The following is a 20,628-nucleotide window of genomic DNA, read 5'->3' as shown; positions in this document are numbered from 1 at the left end:
ATCATTAGTCAACAGTTAAAACAATTTTAGATGCTACAAAAGTTTCATGAAGCAAATTGAGGCTCCTGGCTACCTTTCTGATCTGATTCCCTGCTGTCATCCACCCCTTGCTCACTGTGCTGGAATCTTGGTGGCCTTCTTTCTGTCCTTTGGACAGAAGAGCCACACATATTCCTGTCTGAGGACTTCCCTCATGCCGTTCCCACTGCCTATGACACTGTTCCCCCAGATTTCCTCAGGACTGGTCTCTCACTTCATTTGTGTCTCTACTTAAATTTCACCTACTCAGAGAAACTTTCTCCAACCATTTGATGTGAAGTCATGTTCTCTTACATCAGCTGGTTTTTCTTCCTAGCGCCGGCTGCGAACTGAGTTATATTTTAGGCCTCGATTGTTGTCTGCCCCTTCCATTAGAACCTAAGCTCCGTGGGGGCCGAGGGTAGGGACTGTGGTCTGATTGTTTAGGGCTGTGTCATGGGCACCTAGAACAGTACCCAGCACGTAGTTGGGATTCAGTAAAATTCAGGGCATGTGATAGGAAGCAACACACTTCCTGGTGCCATTGTGGTTGGTAAGAGCCATGTAACTAGTTGTGGCCAATGAGTGGTGAGCAGAGGTGATATCTGTCACTGTCAGTTCCAAGCATGTGAGTAACCCATGGGAGACCTCCGCTCCATGACGGGAGGACCCTTGGTTGATTTCTCTTCCTTCTGCACTATGGCCACCAACATCTCTGATGGGTAGGGTGTCCCTGCTGGTCCACAATGGACATGGCGGACAGATGAACCTTTGTTCCCTTAAGACTGAAATTTTGGATTTGTTTGTTTGCTCCATCATGATGCAGACAATTCTGGTGGATCGACCTCCCAATTCTGTGTTTTTGTGGTTGTTGGTATTGCTTCAAAAGAACTTCCTCAATGTGAATATCATTCTAATAAACCAGTCTATCTGCTTCTCTGCCAAGAGCCCTTGCTGGGAAAGTGGTACCTATTCCTCTCAGTTTGAGACCTTTAGGTAGAGTGCCATTGGAGGCACAAATGCAGAGGGGTGGCCCTGAGATCCTTCCAGGGAAGGAGAGCTGGAGAGCCTGTGATCTTGAGGCCCCCTTTTTCATCTCTGAGGTCAGAGCAGGAGCTGGTTTGACCAGTTGGTGACATGACACCGGGCAACTGCTTTGGAAAGTTTGTTTTGTGTTGTTTTTAGGTCTGGGAATGACAGCTCCTCGGAGGGTTTGGCCTGAAAGGGTTCTCACGGTTTGTGCTGGGAGGAGAGGAAGGTTGGAGGAGATGAGGAGGACGTATAGAGAAGGACAAGGATAAACAAGATACCTCCTTCTGAGCACTCTCTTAGCCTCACCCTGAGTATGAATTAAGATTCATTTTAGCTGTGAAAAACAGAGGCTCAAAATAACCGTGGCCGAAAGAGAAGAGAAATTTATTTCTTCTTAATAAAGCTCAGAGACATTCTGTCTTGTTACTGACATGCTACCCCTGTTCTGCAAAGCCCTCAGAGACTGGGAATCTTCCATCTTCTTGCTCTGTTTATATGGGCTCACTTCCCAAAGCCACCTCATGGACCAGGGAGCCACTTGAGTTCCAGACATCACGTCTACATTCCAGCCAGCAGGAAGAAGAAAGGGGTGAAGAAGAAGGGGAGAAGCACATAACAGTTTCTTTTATTGAAATGTGAGGAAATTCTGCCTGTATCTCATTGGCCCAAATTAGTCACGTGGCTATACCAGCTGCAAGGAACATGGGGAAATGCAGTCTTTATTCTGGGTGGCTATGAAGCTCGTTAAAACAGGGGTTTTACTACCGTGGATAAAAGGTAAGTGACTGCTGGGCGGCAACTAGAAACTGCCATACCCACGAGAATAACGACAGATTTTGCTGAAGCATCCTAAAGGCTTCAAGTTGGGCTCCTCTGGAAAATAGCGGGGAATATGTGCTTCTCTGCACCTAAATGCTGGTATTTTCATACATTAAAAGTTTGCCCATGATTTCAAAGGATTCACAGATTCTCTGAAGCCCAAGCACGGGAGGTCATGGAGCCTTAAGCTAGAAATGGGCTTCAAAGTGAAGGAAAAAAACAAACCGTGTGTGCGCGTGTGTGTACCTGTTCCAACCCCTTTCCATTTGGCAACATGAATATATCCGATGTGATTGGTGTTGTTTATTTGGGGTTTAGATTTGAGAGCAGATTGTCAAAGGGACCCAGTGTTACACCTTGAGGATGCATTTGACTAGTTTCACTGGCAATGGGTCAAAAAAAGACCCAAAGAAAAACTGCTTTGAGTCATCTCATCACTGGTGGGCCACGATATAGGATGCGTTAGAGCCAGGATTCAGAGGCAGTGGAAACCCTGTGGCTGTGGGAGGAAACGCCTGAACGGTGCCCCGTGTCGTTCCTCTAGTAGATTGATGTTAGAATTAATCTGGTTGAGGGGCACCTGGGTGGCTCTGTTGGTTGAGCATCCGACTTCAGCTCAGGTCACGATCCCACGGTTCATGAGTTCCAGCCCCGCATTGGGTTGCTGCTGTCAGCACAGAGCTTGCTTTGGATCTTCTGTACCCTCCCCCCAAATAAATAAGCATTAAAAAAATAATTACTCTGATTGAAGATGATCAAATATCAGGGTGGAGATATACCCGGGGAGATCGCCAAGTTCTTAGGAGACTCTAGATTCTTCTGAGAGAAGATACTCATGGAGGGCGGCGGCTGGGAGTGCCTCTCTTGAGAATTTGGTATTCGAGGTGATGAAAGGTGAGAGGAGAGGCTGTGGGACTTTTGCCAAGGTGACCTGAAACCCTTCCAGAAACTTATGAGCTCACCTGGGCAGCTGAGCCTCCCCCCACCCCCCACTTTTTTGGTATCAGCAACAATGATACTAACTCAGGCGCTGGGCAAAGTGTATCACCTCTGCTTTACGTTTTACCACCTTGGCTAATCTTCATGAGACCCTTATGAGATTGATTCTTTTAGTATCCCCGCTGGAAAGATGAGGAGCCTGAGGCTCAGAGAGGTTAAGCCACTTACACACAGACACACAGCTAGGAAGCAGCAGTCAGGTTCAAACCCAGATCTTCTGACTCCCAAGTGCTTGCTCTCAGACACTGCCTTCTAAAGATCACACCATCCTCTTATCCTAGGGACTACACTCAGTCAGTGCTGGGTGAATAGTAGGTGCTCACATGTGTCTGCCTCATCCCCCACGCTGCCTTCTCTCACTTCCAGGGAGGGACACAGCCCCTCGTTGGAAGAATGTGTGCGTGAGAGATCCTTAGGGTCCCTGTGTGGGACATACCACTGCTTTGCCAGAGTCTCCTAACCATACTCCCCAACCTCGACCTAAAGTAAAAATCAACCAGCTCAAAAATGCATGGGACTGGGAGGGAAGCAGAGCTGGTAACCCAGCAGATTTAATCATTTGACAGCTGCCCCTGCTGGGTACACAGGGACGGGGGGGGGGCGGGAAGGGGGGAGATGAATGAGGCAGCAGACAAAGCTTCTGTCCTCTTGGAGATGGGCAATGAAGACGTGAACAAGTAAACCAGTTACGTAGAACTGTGGAAGGAGTGCCCAGGGTAGGTGGGGGACCAAAAGCCTACTTTTGACAGGTGGAAGTCATTGCTCTGTTCCTGTACGCACGCACTTGTTCCTGCCTGGGATCCCCTGTCCTCCTCCCCTTTCCTGAGCTCCCTTTCCTGGCCTGACCCACTCTGCTCATTTCCCGGGCCATCAGTGAGTTTTCCTGCGATGCCTTCCTTGAACCTCCTAGGCTGCTTGGGGAGTCCCTTTGAACTTACCCACATCCTGGGGTCCAGCGGTGCCCCCCTGACTAGCTATGTTAGTGGGGCGACCGGTCTGTGCCTCAGCTTCCTGCGTCTGTGAAATCAGCATCAAAATAGTACCTGCCTCCTAAGGACCCTGTGAGGATGAAATAATGTAATTTATGTTGATATATGTGAAGTGCTTGGAATCATGCCCGGCACACAGTGGGTCTTAGGTAAGTGTTGGGTGGCGTTGTTGCTGGCGTTATCAGCACCTTTGTGGCGGCTGGTAACACGCCACACCTCTGATACCACACCTGAGAATTTAAGGTGACATTTAAGATGCCATGTAATTCAGTGGTTCCCAATCCTGGTTTCATATCTGCATGACCTAGGAAGCCTTTAAAAACACTGCTGGGGCGCCTGGGTGGCGCAGTCGGTTAAGCATACGACTTCAGCCAGGTCACGATCTCGTAGTCCATGAGTTCGAGCCCCGCGTCAGGCTCTGGGCTGATGGCTCAGAGCCTGGAGCCTGTTTCCGATTCTGTGTCTCCCTCTCTCTCTGCCCCTCCCCCGTTCATGCTCTATCTCTCTGTCTCAAAAATAAATAAACGTTAAAAAAAAAAAAGTTAAAAACACTGCTACCTTGGGACGCCTGGGCAGCTCAGTCGGGTAAGCATCTGACTCTCGATTTTGGCTTAGGTTATGATCTCACGGTTTGTGGGTTCGAGCCTCCACGTAGGGCTCTGTGCTGACAGCACAGAGACTGCTTAGGATTCTCTCCCTTCTCTCTCTTTCTCTCAAAATAAATATTTTATTTTTTTAACGTTTTATTTATTTATTTATTTTTTTTTGAGACAGGGAGAGACAGAGCATGAACAGGGGAGGGTCAGAGAGAGGGAGACACAGAATCCGAAACAGGCTCCAGGCTCTGAGCTGTCAGCACAGAGCCCGACGCGGGGATCGAACTCACGGACCTCGAGATCATGACCTGAGCCAAAGTCGGCTGCTTAACCGACTGAGCCACCCAGGTGCCCTTAAACATTTTATTTATTTATTTATTTTTTTAAATTTTTTTTTTTTCAACGTTTATTTATTTTTGGGACAGAGAGAGACAGAGCATGAACGGGGGAGGGGCAGAGAGAGAGGGAGACACAGAATCGGAAACAGGCTCCAGGCTCCGAGCCATCAGCCCAGAGCCCGACGCGGGGCTCGAACTCACGGACCGCGAGATCGTGACCTGGCCGAAGTCGGACGCTCAACCGACTGCGCCACCCAGGCGCCCCTTAAACATTTTAAAAAACACCACTGCCTGGCACCTACCCTCAGCAATTCTTTTCTTTTTAAAAAAAATTTTTTTTTTCAACTTTTATTTATTTTTGGGACAGAGAGAGACAGAGCACGAATGGGGGAGGGGCAGAGAGAGAGGGAGACACAGAACCGGAAACAGGCTCCAGGCTCTGAGCCATCAGCCCAGAGCCCGACGCGGGGCTCGAACTCCCGGACCGCGAGATCGTGACCTGGCTGAAGTCGGACGCTTAACCGACTGCGCCACCCAGGCGCCCCAATTCTTTTCTTTTTAAATGTTTATTTTTGACAGCGAGAGAGACAGAGTGTGAGTGGAGGAAGGGCAGAGAGGGAGACACAGAATCCAAAGCAGGCTCCAGGCTCTGAGCTGTCAGCACAGAAGCCGACGCGGGGCTCGAACCCAGGAACCGTGAGATCATGACCTGAGCCGAAGCCAGATGCTTAACAGACTGAGCCACCCAGGCGCCCCAAGCAATTCTTCTTATTGGGGGTGGGTGGGACTCAAGTGTGGGTGGCTTTGTAAAGTTCACAGCTCATTCTGATGTGTAGCCAGCATTAAGAACCACTGGCCTGACCCAGTTTCTTCAGGTGAAATAACTAGCACTCAGAGAGGGGCTTGATTTGCTTAGGTCACAAGACTCCTTGGCCCCTGCCTCTTGGGAAGTTGGATCTTCTGATGTCCTCCAGAACCCCTGTTTGTCTCACGGCCTTCACCATGAGGAGGGGCTGTGTGTGTCCCTGGGACTGCAGACGCTAAGGGTGCTGGCTGCATGCTACCTCAGCTGCACCCCTGGGCAGCTGCTAATCTGGCCTGAAAGAGAGCCATCTCCAGAAGCCGCTCTCCCTCTCTAGCAGCCAGGACGGTGGAGGCTGGGAGGGGGAGGGGGGCCTCTTCAGACCAATAGCCTAGCCAGAAGAACACCTGATTCCTGCAACCAGGAGCCAGAGCGGGACACAGAAAGGTGAAGGCCTCTTCCGTGAGTCACTGAGGGATGACTGGCATCACAGGGACAGCTTCCCGGCAGACACATTTTCCAGAAAAAGTCATCAGGGGCCCTTACGGAGGGCTAGCTCTGAGTTATGGGGCTCCTGCCTTCAGGGGTAAAGAGGTGCAGCAGAAACGGTCCTGGGCCCACAGACCGAGGTTCAAATACCCACCGGCTCCGTGGCACTCCCTCTGTGACTCTCAACTTTCTTATCTGTCAAATGGGGCTAAACAGGGTTGTTATGACAATTAAGGAAGGTAATGCCTGATAAGGTTCTGTGCGTGCATGATCATCGATCCATAAAAGGTAACTATTATTATTATGACCACTATTATTTATCAGTGAAGCCTCATAAGGGGACTCTGGTTGCTGCCTTACGACAGCCTGTTTGGGACGAGAGAAATCCATGTGTGTGTGGTGGTGTCACGGCGGTTGTGGCAGAGAGCAATGGATGTACCCCAGCGAGGTTAATCCCACCAGTTGATCTTCAAGGGAGATTTCTAGAGGGGCAAGCTACAAGGGGAGGTGACAGTAGGTAACCTATTTTGTTTGCTCTTTCTCCCCCAGCTGATACCCTAGTCGGGTGTAGACATTCTGCTAGACAAGGGGCTGTATTCCTGAGGACGGGGGACCTGTCTGGCCTCTGGGATGATACACATTATCCGTATGTGTGTTTGCATAACTTTTTTTTTTTTTTTTGCCTTTGCATAATGTTTGAAAAAAGATGGAGTTAACGCACGTTTTGAAAATCAGGAAATTTTGTCTAAAAATTCACATTCTCGGGTTACCTGGGTGGCTCAGTCAGTTAAGCGTCCGACTTCGGCTCAGGTCATGATCTCAGGGTTTGTGAGTTCGAGCCCCACGTCGGGCTCTGTGCTGTCAGCTTGGAGCCTGGAGCTTGCTTTGGATTCTGTGTCTCCCTCTCTCTCTGCCCCGCCCCCACTTGTTCTCTCTTTCCCTCTCTCTCTCTCAAAAATAAATAAACACTAAAAATTTTAAAAAATAATGAAAAATAAAAATTCACATTTTCTTGAGAAATGGGGAGATCTGGCAATCCTGAGCTGAGCTAGCGATCTGGCAATGGTGTCCTGGATTCCCCGGGTCCCCACAGTCCTAACCCTGCCGCCTTCCCTCACCTGCCTGTCCCCATGGGTGTTTTCAGCCTCTGTTCTCTACGGCAGGAAGCTCCAAAGTCGGACACCGAGAACATTTCTGGAGGCCTCCACAGGGCCTTGCAGGAACCCCACTGTTCCCAGTTGGCCACTTATGGCTGTCGCCACGAGCCCCACTCCCACGGCTCAGTCTCGGTTTAGGGAATGGTAGTCACGCTCACTAACATTCACTGAGCACTTCCCACACACATGATTTTTTAGAGCCGCCATCCATTTAATTCCCACAGCAGCCCAGGGAGGGAGCTACTGTCGTTTCCATTTCATAGATGAGCAAACCAAGTCCCAACAGGGTGTCGTCCTTGTTCAGTGCCACACAGCTAGTAACGTCAGGGTCTATATTAGAATCCAGATCTTTGGGGCCCCAAATCTGTGCCCTGCACTGAACTTCCTCCTGACCATTAATGCATGGGAGAAAAATTCTTCTACCGAAGAGAACTGATGACCCTTTGCATGAGCTGAAGTCTTGTGGGGCAGAGCAGTGAACAGTCTGGGATCTGGGGTCGGCCTGCCTGGATCCTATCATTGAATCTGTGGCCTTGGGCAAGTGACTTTGCTTTTCTGAGGCCTCAGTCTCCTTCTTTGTAGGAAGGAGACTCTAATGCCTACCTCATAGGGTTGCGATGACTAAGATACTGCATGTAAAATGCTTAGGGCAACACAGTGCCTACAGGTTTGTTTTGAAGATTAAAGAAATGTGTTGAGCAACGTGACAATGTGTGCATGCAGCAGGTACTGCTTAGATGTTCTCTGTCCCCGTCTCCCTGCCACCCTACCTCCCTCTCTGCTTCTGGGCACCCCCCATAGACAGAGGATGCTGGGCCACATATGAGAACACCATACCATGGAACCTTTTATTATAACAGAGACATGTTTCGTACAGGCTGAAAAATCAGAAACCCCGGAAAGGTTATGCTTAGCTGTGGACACCAGAAATCAAACAAGCCATGGCCACGGTATCACTAGGTGGAGGACAGGGTCCCAGGATGCTGGAGGACACAGGAGCTTCCTCCCTCTGATGTGGATGTCCCAGGCAGAGGCTGGCTTCTCAGGCCGAGCCGGGCTGGTACCGGGTCCCCTTGTTTGGGGTCTTCCGGATGAGAATTCCAGCCCCCGGTGTGGAGAGGTGGCCTTGGGGTGCACCAAGCCTACTGGGCTGATATAGTGGATCCTGCTAGGTCCTTGGCCAATGGCTGCTTGAGCGAGCAGCCAAGACTTGGGAGAGAAAAGACCCTGCAGAGAGTTCTCAAACATGCACCTGGCAAGAAAGAGCTACGGAGAGAGTGGGACACGGAGCCAGGTGGATCTGAGCTCCAGGGAGTTTAGGCATGCCAGCTCCCCCTTCCCAGGCCTCAGTTTTCTCATCTGGAAAATGGCAACATGACCTATGTCACTGGCTTGTTAGAACAACCATACAAAATACGTCCTGACACGTAAACAGTGATTAAATCCAGCGAACGCTGAAGCCTTCTTGGTCTCTCCTTTGAGATCTCTGGATGTCTGGGCTTGGAGAGAAGTTCAAGCTGAGAGAGAGGGCTTCTTTAACCCAGGATATAAGAGTTATATAAGGTGGCAGCACTAGAAGGCCTCCCATTTTTGACTGCGGGACTCAGCTACTACAACCTTACCCTGCAAATGAAGTCCATGCTTGGTGTTTTATTTCCTTCCTTGGGAGACATCCTTCAACCTATAGTCGGCAGAAGACATATGGACCATACATCTGACAGTTTGGAGTTCGTGACATCAGAGTTAGAACCCTTTCCCTCCACCCTGCCAAGAACACTTCGGCCAAATCCCATTTTACAGATGGTAACACTGAGGCCTGAGACCCACTCCGTTTCATCCAGACAGACACACACGGGCCAGAGAATCACAAAGGAATCCTGTTCCAGTCTCTTTGGCTCAACTCATTAGAAGATGAGGCATATCTTTTCTTGGCCAGAGAAAAGGAATTACAATTTTGTCTCTCTCTCTCTCTCTTTTTTCAAGGAGTTGTGACTTTTTAATAGAAGTTGGTTCGTGCACAGGCATTTTATTCCTCAATTAATTTCCATCAAAATGAGGTTTTCCCGGAGATAACCAGTGTTTTAGTTCCATTTGAGTTTAATTTGTATGACTGAAGACTCCGTTTCTGCCAATTCCAATTTGCTGGGTGATTCTAGCACTCATTACCTGGGGGATAATGCCCCTGCTGCAGACAGCCACACCCAGAGCTGATTGATGGATCGATTTCCAATAGCAATTTAGGGGAAGAGGGGTCCCTCTCCTCTCTCAATACCATTTAATAAATAGGGAATAAATTATTAAATAAGCCATGATCTGATGAGGGGGCCCCATCATGGTATTTACAATGCAAAACCCAAAACCCAAAACCCTCAATAAATATAAAAAACAAAACAATAGCCACAGACAGAGGGGAGATGCCAAGTCTCAGTACCACTGGCTCATGCGTGCAGAGATGACAAGGAAGAGGTTTCAGGAAAGCATTGCTTGATGACACTGTATCTAAGCAGAAGTTCCTCAACTGGATGCAGCTGGCTGATGGAGGAGGGAACATTTTGAGGAATCCTGGTTTGTTTTTTAATCAAACTTTTCGGTTTAGCTGGAGAGCCAAGCAAGGCAAGACAGATGCTTGTGAGACGATTGTGAATATTCATGGAAAAGAATATAGCAGGAGACATGATGGGAGTGAGACTTAAAAAAAAAAAAAAAAGGGCTTTGGAACCTTTAGGAGTACCCAAATGTTGGCTCTCTTCAAGGAAAGCCTTTGGGAAAGAGGACGGTTCTGAGCTAATGAAATGATGGGGGCTCTCTGAGACTGAGACCCTTGTGTCTTTCAAACATCTCAATTTTGTTTTTCTAAAAGACTGACTTTCCTTCACAAAGAAAGGAAGAGAGATAGGAATGCGTGTGCGGTCAGACCTCGAGGGGGCTTTGAGTGAGTTAGCTTTTCTTAATTGAAGGAATTCACATACGTTTTATTCTAATGATTGAGAACCTCCTGAAAATGTTTGAGGGTGTTCTCCTTTTTGCTTCTCAGTCCTGGTGAACTCACTCTGTCTTTAGACAATTTCCCAGCCCTCAGGTCAACATTTTGGATTGTATCTCAAAAACTCGCCTAAAAAGGGGGAATCTTTGGCCCAGAGGAATGAAGCGATCTGTCCCGGTTCATTCATCCAGAAAGGCTGCCGGTGGGCTGTATGTTTCTGGGCCTCAAGTCACACCCCCCAATGCTGGCTTTTAAAATGAATGCTCGCCACCAGCAGATTTCAGCCGATTTGTCTCATTCCCTGGAAGCAGAAGGTAATGTGGGCAAAATAGGCAGAGAAATAGGGATGTGGAGGTGTGGGGGGGGCCGGGGGGGGGGGGCTGGGGCCTTTGGTTAAGCAAGGTCACCAGCATCCCAAGAAGCTGTTTAATTTTGGATGCAAAAGAAAGGAAATGTAAAGGTAATTAGAGAAGCACATTGGGCAAGAGGGAGGCACAGAGGTTTTCCCCCGGAGGCATTTAAGCAGCCTTCTTGCAACTTTCCCCTGGCTGGAGGTACTTCTTGCTTGGGATAGAGCAGGGTAAAGTCACATTGCCAGGGAAACGACCAGGGATGTTGCAAAAGTCTCACCAAACTCAAAGCTGGACCAGAGAATCTGGCAATTTCAAAGCAGTGAATGATGACTTTGGAAAGAGGGTGGGGGCGGGGCCTCTCTGGCAGGCAGCAGGAAGACACTGCCAGTCAGAGGGGCAGGACTGGTAAAGAAAGGCCTCTAGATCCTGGCTTGATGTGACCCTCAATGACCTTCTTGGGGGAACTTCCGGCTGCTCCTTTCATCTTTTTTTTTTTTTTCCCGTTCTCTAATTTCTGAAATAGCTTTGTGCTCTTCCCTGATGGAAAGCAGGAGATCCCAGCAAAAGGCTTCTACGTTGGGTCTGTGTATCTCTCCTAGGGAGGTTGATACCACTCCAGGAAGCAGTGGGCCTCCTGCAGAAGGAAGAGAGCAGCCTGGAAAAGCCTCAGTGCTTGGGGAGAAATTAGCTACAATGGAAGCAAGAAGGATGTGTAATTTACACGAAACCCACCAGGATGCTCAGAGACGCTTAGGGAGTGATCCTGCCTACTATTGTCTCTGCTGGAGTAAGGGTGAGACCCCATGTGCATCTTCTCTCCACTCCCTCAGCCCAATTCCTGCCCTGCTTTCTCCTTGTCCACTCAAAGTTCGATCCCAGTGCTAAACCAGATGCCAGTTCAACCACCATGGCCCCCCAAACGCAAGACAGCTGCTGCAGTACTGACGAAGAAGCCTCATCAGTGGGCGACATACAGTACATCCGTCTCCCAGCAGGTGCCTCCCTAAAGCACTCACACCGACGATTTTGACGCTGCAAGTTTTACCTTAGCTTATGCTAACTTTAGACTCCAACCCCCATGTGAGCTGTGACTCCAGTGTATCATTTCAGGCCTTTAGCTCACAAGCCTTGTGGATGTTTTCATTTTTCTGATACCTCAGTGAGGTAGCTGGTGGGCAGGGAGCTGGGGAGCAAGCCTGAACCTCACTGACATAACGAACCTTAGGTCTGAGGTGTCCCCCTCCCCAGGCCAATTCCAGGCTGTTTGGACTTAGAGCTCTGTGGGTCTCACCTGCGGGAACAAAGCCAACATCCCTAGCCACATCCGGCCTCTCAGATCTCATCCACAAAAACACGAGGGAAAAAAAAGAGATTCACAAAAATAATTCAGAAGCACCCCGCCCCCTGCCAACACACACACACACACACACACACACACACACCTCTCCATATAAATAAATAAATAGTTGAATACTGCTAATGGCAACCAAGGGAGAGAGAGAGAGAGAGAGAGAGAGATCATCACATAAATAAATAAATAAACATAAATAAATAAAATAAATAATAGGTTTGCTAGGAGCCCCAGGCAAAATGGTCCCCTAGAGTTGTCTGAAGGCAGTCTGACAGGAGGCTCCCAGGCCTCTCTCACTGCTGTCCTGCTAAGGAGGGTCCGTGGCTCCAGAGGTTCTGCGGCTCGGAGAAGACTTTGTCTCCGTGATGGGAGACTGGAGCCCAGGCTGGTTTCCCGGGCAGGGAAGAGGGTTATTTACAGTTGCTGTACATGCCCTCCCAGGGCACCTGCCCCTGTCCCAGGCACCTGCCATCCGGCCTTCTGTGGTGACAGCACTGGCATCTGTCAGTCTTGGCGGGTGGGGCCCAGGGCCGGGCCAGAGGGCATCGGGGGAAGGCCAGGTCACCCCATGCTGTCTGGGGCACCTCTCGCTGCTCTCCTGGTGGAAGAAGGACTTGCGGGAGTTTGCAGGGCAGTTTCTGGCCCCACGGGCTGATGGACTGGGAAAGACGAGGGGTCGGGGAGACGGGTCACTGATGTCAAGAAAAGGGATTTTTTCCCAAATGCTGTCCCTGGGGTGTGAAGGAAGAAGAGTGTTTGGTCCCTGCTTCCCCATAGCTCACCCCCCAGTATCCAGAGCTGCGGACTGTCCCCCCTCACTATCTCCCTCCATGCCCTGCCCTGCCGCTGTTGCCACCGCAAGCTTGACATTCACCCACAGGGCTCCGGAAGGCCGGTCAGCTGGTGAGGGGGGTGCCCAGGAGTTTATTTTAAGGAACTTCTCCCTCACACCCCTGTTCTCAGTGCCTTCTGTGGGTGAAGCAGCTGGTGGTGTTTGTGTGTCAGAGATCAGCTTACCCATGCTGCCCAGCCCTGGGCAGGGGGAAGACAGGGAGAGGGCAGAAATAAAGGTGGGCTCTGGCTGACAGGAAGCCTCGGAAGCCATGGAGTTCCCAAGCCCCTGTCCCCCCAGACTCTCTGGACTTGAGTCTTTCCCCAAAACCTGAGCTACTATGCCCCATCCCAGCAACATTCCTGAGAGGCAAAGGGGGTAGCTTAGGCTGAGGGCGGGTTTAGATGGTTCAGCCACACTGGGTGGGATCCAGGGTGTGGCAGTCTGGGCGGTGGGGAGGGGGCAGGCGGGCTCCAACTGGAGGGTAAGGCCAGACTGGCTGGCGCTGGGGACTGGCAGCCGGCCACGGCCCTGGGGAATGTTCAGCAGATGGTCCTGTGGAATTAAGCTGGTGCCAGCCAGTGGGGGCTGAGGCAAACTTGGGATGTGGGGCTGCACACCAAGCTGTCCTGACTGTCCACTGTGTCTTTTCTCAGTGAGGTTCACGGGCCCTGTGAACAGCCAAGAGGCTGTCTAAGCCATGTGGTGGCCTCTCCGTTGCTAGAATCTACTGGACTGCTCTTCCTGACTGTGCCGAGATCTTGGGAGCGGCAGAATGACCCTTGCCCTTTGCTGCTATATTCACAGGCAGAGAACCCATCTCCTACCTCCTGACACTTCTTACCAACTGAAACATCCACATTCCCCACTCAGATAGGTCCCCTTCTATCCCCCGCAAGCATCCTCCGGGCCTTTGCTTGGGCCTGTTTGGGGAGGTGAAAGGCGCGACACCCTCTCCTGGGCCTCACTGCTCTTGGTTTCCTCTCATCCCCTCCCACCCCGTGAGGGTCCACACATGACGGGATGAGAGGAGAATGAGGGCAGGTGTGACAAATGACTCCTAGCCTCCCATATGCATCCTGTGAGCAGTGGGTTAGCAAAACTGTTTTTCCTGGCCAGGCCCAAACTGTTGAGTCACGAACCCATCGCTTCTTACAAAACCTGGAGGGTTTTTGTGCCAACAGAGGATGGTTCTCTCCATATGACCAGGCCTGTGTTGAGCCCCAGGGTGGTGCTGGTGGAGGCTCCTAGCAGCTTGACATAGAGGCCAAAGCCCCTGTACTTTCGTTTCCTACCCCCCAGGAGAGCAGGAAGGACAGGGTCCAGGAGCCCTCAATGTCTGTCACCAAGGAGAAGGCAGGGTGGGCAGGGAGCAGGGGAGGCCGGCAGAGGGAAAGGGCCCCCCACCCCCCAGGCAGCCGGCTCAAGGGAGGGCCCTCGTTTAGCGCCTCGTGCTGGAGTAGCTGTCTGCTGAGCTGTAGCTCCGGCTCCGGCTCCGGGAGCCCAGGCTGGGGCTGCGGGAGCCCGAGCTGCTGCTAGTGCGGGTCCTGCTCCGGGTGCGGCTCCGGCTGCGGCTGCGGCTGCGGCTCCGGCTGCGGCTGCGGCTCCGGCTGCGGCTGCGGCTGCGGCTCCGGCTGCGGCTGCGGCTGCGGGAATAGCTGCGGCTGGCAGAGCGGCCGCTGCTGCCGCTGTACCAGGAGGAGGTGCTGCTGAGGCTGCTGGATGAAGACGGGCTGGGCCGGTAGTAGGGGATGGGGCGCTTCCGGGCACTGCGGAGACCAGAGGGAGCTTGCTCGAGGGCCAGACTCCGCCCAGCCTCGACCCGGGCCGCGCCAGCCCGTCCCCCCGGGAGAGCGGCATGGCCTTCCACTTCCCAGGCCCTTGGCAGAAACACTCTTTTTAAGCCCCTCTCGCTGCCCTCAGACCGTCCAGGGCAAGGTCTCAGCCCTAGCGCTGGTGTCTTGAGAAGTGATAACCTCACTTTTTAACAAAGCAAGCCGGGGGCTCAGAGCCTCCAGCTGGTGAAGGAATCTACGTCTAGACTTTAATGGCAGTTTTGTTTTGCTATTTTTACTTTTACTGGAACCTTCTATTTATATTAAGAGAGGCTGATTTTCCATTTACTATAGTATACTGTGGTGTATTCCTTTTGAATTAGATGTATGGACCTCTAAGAAAGGGCATATCTATTTCCAGACATTAAGTAAACAGTAGTACACTTCCTAAACAGACGAAGCAAAAGATGCTGCTGGGTGACTGAAGTTTGGGAAACACTGAATGGGTTCATCAAGATGGACTGTTCGAGACCGACTAAGGAAACGAGAGAGCCTTTTAGAAATGCCACTTTGTCTCCCTCCAAGTCAACCCCAAGGACACCTTTGGTCACCTTTGGTCAAGGGTGTAGGAGTCCCTGTGTACCACGGTGATCTGTGGGATATCTGAGAAGGTGATGCCGTTACCCCCATTTTATTGTTTGGGGCACAGGTTCTTTTTCCTCCTCCAGGTCCTCTCTGGGGAGGAGGAACCAGGCACCCGAACTCCGCCGCAGCCCCATCCTGTGGGTCTCTGGAAGGAGTAGCTGACCCTTGGAGGGCCAGGAGGAGGAGCCCAACCGATTGCCAGGAGCCAGTTTTAGGGCAGCTCTCAGCCACTCGTCCCGGTTTCAAGGCCTGAGGAATTTGGGTCCACTCAGACCTCAGGCTTCTCTTCTATGGCTTTTCTCTGTGAAGAGCTTACTGGTTAGAAACCGTATCCACCTAGTCTGTCTATGCAATCAATAGCAATGGCATGCCTCGGGTTTCAGTGTTCTGCATTTAAGTTTACAAAGTGTGTTCACATCTCTTTGCCCCCTTTCATTTCATTTTCATGATACTCCTGGGAGTTATTTCCTTCAATATTTCATGGGTGAAAACACAGCGTTTGGAAAGTGAAGAGACTTTCCCTGCTCATCTGGAAAGTGGCACAGCCAAGAATGCACTCCAGATTCAGTGCTCTCCCCCTCTTAAGTCCCTCTGGCACCCAGACGATCCTTTTGCCCTCTCCTCAGTTGGTGCAGGGTATGATCAGAGTCTACCGAAGCCTGGCATGTGGGTCTGAGGGTGCTGGGCCTCCAGTGGCCGGCTCCACCCCCAGACAAAGGCCCTGCCCCACTGCTTTGGCCCGCATTGCCTCGACGCTACCCCAGCTCGCTCCACAGACCCTGGCCACACCCCCTCGGCCCACCAGATTCCTCAGGCTGGCCCCGCCCCTGTCCCAGGCACCCACCCTGGCCCCGCCCCGGAGGCCCTGCCCCCTCCTTGCAGGGCCCGCAGCGTCCCTGAGCTCCCACAGTCCTGAATTCCAGCTCCAAGGGGACACGGGGAGGGCCCGAGGCCCCAACGGTAGGAGGGGTGGGAATGAGGGTGGAGATGGGCACCCCCGGCCCTCCTGGCCTCACCTGGTTATCCTCCGCGCCTCCAGGTGGCTCGGGGAGTCTCTCCGGCGCTTCCGCATGGGCGAGTAGGACCGCCGTCTCCGACGCGCTCGCTCGCGCTCCCGCTGTTGCGAGTCCTTCTCGTTGTACTTGGGGTCCCGCTCCCTGAAGGGGTGCGGGGGTTATTGCGGCTGGCTTTCCCGCGTGAACGCGTGGGACAGGGGCACTCACTGCCTCTCACCTGTGCCCTTCACCCCACTGGGGCAGGTGGTGGCTTCCTCCCGAGGCCCCAGGGGGCTGTGGGTGTGTACTGTGGGGGTGAGGCTGGGCACGTGCAGGGGTGTCAGCCTTCGAGGGTGGGCATTACAGGGGCGCGGCTGCCACGGGGGCGAGGACGTGAACGTCAAGAGGACTCTGGTGCGTGCGTAAGAACTGGGGGCTCTGAATATGGGGAAGGGGAGTATTAGGTGTGTGAAGAGGCCGGGGTGTGGGAATAGCGGGTGCATTAGGGTCCCCAAACATAACTCCAGCGAAGACGAGGAGGCTGGGTCATCTTCCCATTCCTACTCGTGCAGTGCTGGACAAAGGGGGAAGCGGGGCGGGCTTGGGTGACGCTCCCCAGACGTGAGCTGGGAGGCGTGGCCTGTGCCTGGGGGGCGGGGCCTGTACCTGCTCGGGCTGTACCGCGAATAGCTGGGACTGCGGCGCGATCGAGAGTTTCTGCTGGGGGGGCTCCTCTTGCCAGACTTGGAGGAATAGCTGGAAGAGCGAGAGTAGGACCTGCGGGAGAGTAAACAGTCTCCGAGGGGCCTGCTGGGCTTCGCCGGGGTCGTCCCAGAAGTATAGGGTTTTATTCAGCTGGTCCTCAGGGGGTGACCTTTTTCTTTCTGGACTCCGGGCAGAGGAACCTGGCTGGCCCTTTCCTGGGCAATTAATAATAATATCGACCACTTCCTCTGATTGAATTCTTACTATCTAAGGCTATTTATTAGCTGTGTGACCTTGGGCAGGTGATTTCACTTCTCTGGGCCTCTGTTTTCTCATTTATATAAGGGGGTAAATAATCGAATTTACCCCATAGAATTGTAAATGAGTAAATTAGGGCAAATCACATACTGCACAGAGCCAGCACACAGGAAATGTTAGCTATGATTGTTATGTATTTTATTATGTGTCAGACATTGAACTAATGCTTTTTGTGCATTATCTCATTTAATCCTCAACAGATCCTAGGGTTAGGTACTATTAAGCCCATTCTGTAAGTCGGGAAACCGAGGCACGAGAGGTTAATGTTTTCATTTTACAGATGACGAGACTGAGCCTTGAAGAGGTTATCTGTGGCCCAAGGCCACCAGCTAGGAATGGGAGTAGTGGGCATTCAAACTCAAATCTGACTTCTTTCACCGGTGGGTCAAAGGACATGTCCAGTTACCTTAACTAGCTCCCTAAGAACGAAAGCGCTGCAGAACAGAGGTCAAAACTGCACTCACCTTTTCCCGGAGGAGGTGGATCGGCTTCGGGTGTACCTGGGGGAGGCCCTGGGGTTTGGGGATCGGGAGGAGTGACTGGAAGAGCGGGTGCTGGCATAGGAAGGGCTGCGGGAGCATCCTCTCATGGGGGAGCTCCGGGCTGTGGCTGGGACCAAACCGGATTTCTTCACCTCCGCGCATTCCAGACATGGCGACTGAAATCCTCTGCAGATGTGGGGAGAACACCTGTTAGCACTGGCCTGACCGCTAGCCTGGAGGCATCTCTAGGTAACACTCCTCTCCCTACCTTTGCCCAGGCTGTGGTGCCCTCAGAAACCCCTTTCCACCTAGTCCCATCTTACTACCTCTGGAAAGACTTTCTAGGCCACAGCTGGTAGAGGAATAGGGACAGAGGGGGATGCATTCCAGAGGGGGCACTTCAGAGTAGGTCAGTGGGCACGGGCATAATGGTAAATAACATCAAATCACATAGTGAGAGATTTATTCCCTTTTGAGTCTTTTTCAGCCCATCTGAGTACATTAGAGACACTGGAATGGGTACTAGTGGGTTTTCCACCATTTCTGGAACACTGGCAGTCTCCCAGACCTGGTGCTCAAGAGCCTTGGGCAGGCAACTGTTACTAGCAAGAATTAAATCCACTGTCTTTATGTATTTTCATATAAAAAAATCATGTATTTTTGCAGGTGCTTTCTATTTAGGATGAGTGCTATAAATTTTCTATGTAAGACAGTAGTATAAGTTTCCTTATATAAAAAAAAAGTGAGTTTGTCAAGGTAAATACGAGTACCAGTAGTACAGGGATATGATTAAAATCAAGCAGGTGCCATGTAGGTGGTTTAAGTTTGGGAAACTTTCGGTGTAGCCCATTTTGCAGATGGGGGAATTGAGACCCAAAGAAGAGTGATGGCTTGTTCAAAATCACCCAGTGGCAGGGCCCTGTCTTCTGTATTTCCACCCTGCCTAGGGCCATATAAAGCTCCTGTTGGATTCTCAGTAAGGGCATGTTCATTTGGCTTGTGCCAAGAGTCAAGTTCAAATCACATTAATAGAGTTTCCAGGCTCATAATGACCCAACCCCTGCTCACCCCTCCAATCTCAGCTCTTGGCATTTTCCTCTCTTGACTCCAGCCATAATGGACTACTTGTTCCTCATGAAATCCCCCTGCTCCTTCCCTGTCTCCAGGCCTCAGAACATTCACACTGCCTGCAACCCTCTTTCCTCCCCTCCTCACCTAACAATAACTACTCATGGTTCAGGTTTTAGTTTGACCTCACCTTTTTTGGGAAGCCTTTCTTGACATCCCCCTAAGTCTAGTTGGGTGACCTCCAATGTGTTGCCACAGCCCCCAGCCCCTAGGCACCACCCCCACTTCCCCTCCACCCCTCACGCCCCCGTCCCTAGAAGACCTCACTTGGTCTTAAAATTGTCTCTTCCTCCTCCAGTCACTGAGCTTGAGGGAGAGGACTCAGGTCTCTGGATACTGTATCCCAGCACCTTGGACAGAGCCTGATTCATCTGGCCTAGGTCATGAATAAATAGTTGTGAAGTAAACATTTGAGCCTCTTAGTGTCCTGGGTGCTAAACAAGAATCATCTTGTATGGTCCTCCCAATGACCTTATGGAACTGGCACTATTCTCTTCAGAAGGGTTAATTACTTCCTCAAGGCCACTCAGGGTCTCAAACCCTGATCTGTCCAGCTCCAAAGCCCATGCCCCTTCCACTTCATCAGTCTCCTACCTTCACTGTTGAAGGTTCCCTTGATTTAGAGCCAATGATACCTCTTCCATTCAGCCCTCTGCTCATTGCTGATATGACATACACAGCCATGACTTTAGAGATCAGTTAATTTCAAAATGAAAGGCTGGGTCTAAATTATTTAATTTGGCTGTCCACATAAGATCAAACTAAACAGGGAACTGCTGGATGCCACTCAGGCTTTAGCTTCAGCTCTATGACAGATACGTGTTTGAATCCTGGTGCTGGCCCTTATGAACTGAGTTTCTTAACTACTCTCTCAGTTTCCCCATCAGCTAAAAAAGGTCTATCGTAATGCCTATGCCATAAAGGTTCAAGGAGGAATCAAGGAAGATTGTCCATGGCAAGCACTTGGCATGGCCCCTGGCATATAATAAGGGCTCCACAAATGTTAGCAGCCATTATCATTATTGTGGTTGTTAGTGCTATTCTATTTTCTTCTGCCCTGAAGTATGTCCTTCGTCTCATCTGGGGACATCACTCCCTCTTCTTTGAGATGTTGACATTTGTTCTGACCCAGCCCTGGGAGCCCTGCTCCCAGGCAGGCTTGGGCGTGAACTGAGGCCAGAGATGTCCTGGGGCTGGCAAACCAGAGGCTACGTGTGGGTGCCAAGTTGTTTGTCCAGGACTGAAGTGGGCTGTGTGTGCTGGGGACAAAAGGGTGCTCTGTCCTTGAAGAAGCCATTAACAGCTTCACTGCTAGGGCTTCGGCTATCATCCTGAAATCTTGGCCACTCTGAACAAAAGCAGACTCCCACCCCCAGAAGAAAGAAGACCCCACTGTTAGCATGGCAGAATATACCCGCAAACCTTTTCCACCCCTCTTGTATCTCTGCATCCGCCCCATTAATTACATGCTCCCGAGGAAAGGGACCATGCCATTTTTGTATCTCCAGCACCAAGCTGAGTGGCTGGCATTCAGGAGGTGCCTGAAAACTAGGAGAGGGATAAGTAACTGAGTGAATGATATAGAGTAAATGATCAGCGATTTTTACTAGCTATTATTGTGACATTATCCTCAGTGATTAGCATTTTGCTGTGATTTCTTGAATGAGAGAGTAAGGGGGTAATGAACTAGAATTACAGCTGGCTCATAAGCAACTGCATGAAAGGGTTTTCTGCAGAAAAACTGCATCTAGCAAGTGGGTTAAGATACACATGCGTGCACACGTGCGTGCACACACACACACACTCTGCAGGTATATGGGAA

At 51.2% G+C, this 20,628-nt stretch overlaps 1 protein-coding gene across 1 annotated transcript in view; it reads right to left on the bottom strand.

Annotated features, from left to right (window-relative positions):
• Nucleotides 1-14,199: 14,199 nt before the first annotated feature.
• SRRM4 (serine/arginine repetitive matrix 4) overlaps nucleotides 14,200-20,628 on the bottom strand; it is a 149,926-nt gene continuing 143,497 nt past the window's right edge. Inside the window, exons 10-13 of the mRNA XM_047088535.1 lie at nucleotides 17,661-17,864; nucleotides 16,840-16,950; nucleotides 16,195-16,335; nucleotides 14,200-14,527 (exon numbers count right to left, since the gene is read on the bottom strand). Coding sequence (XP_046944491.1) covers nucleotides 14,200-14,527; nucleotides 16,195-16,335; nucleotides 16,840-16,950; nucleotides 17,661-17,864 — 784 coding nt within the window. The remainder of the gene's footprint in view (nucleotides 14,528-16,194; nucleotides 16,336-16,839; nucleotides 16,951-17,660; nucleotides 17,865-20,628) is intronic.

This window comes from Lynx rufus, unplaced genomic scaffold (assembly GCF_022079265.1).
Source record: "Lynx rufus isolate CCGP_SWC_20201006 ecotype Redwood Valley unplaced genomic scaffold, mLynRuf1.p SCAF_24, whole genome shotgun sequence".
In the NCBI taxonomy this organism is placed as follows: Eukaryota; Metazoa; Chordata; class Mammalia; order Carnivora; family Felidae; genus Lynx; species Lynx rufus.
This window is presented reverse-complemented; position numbering and strand designations above follow the sequence as displayed.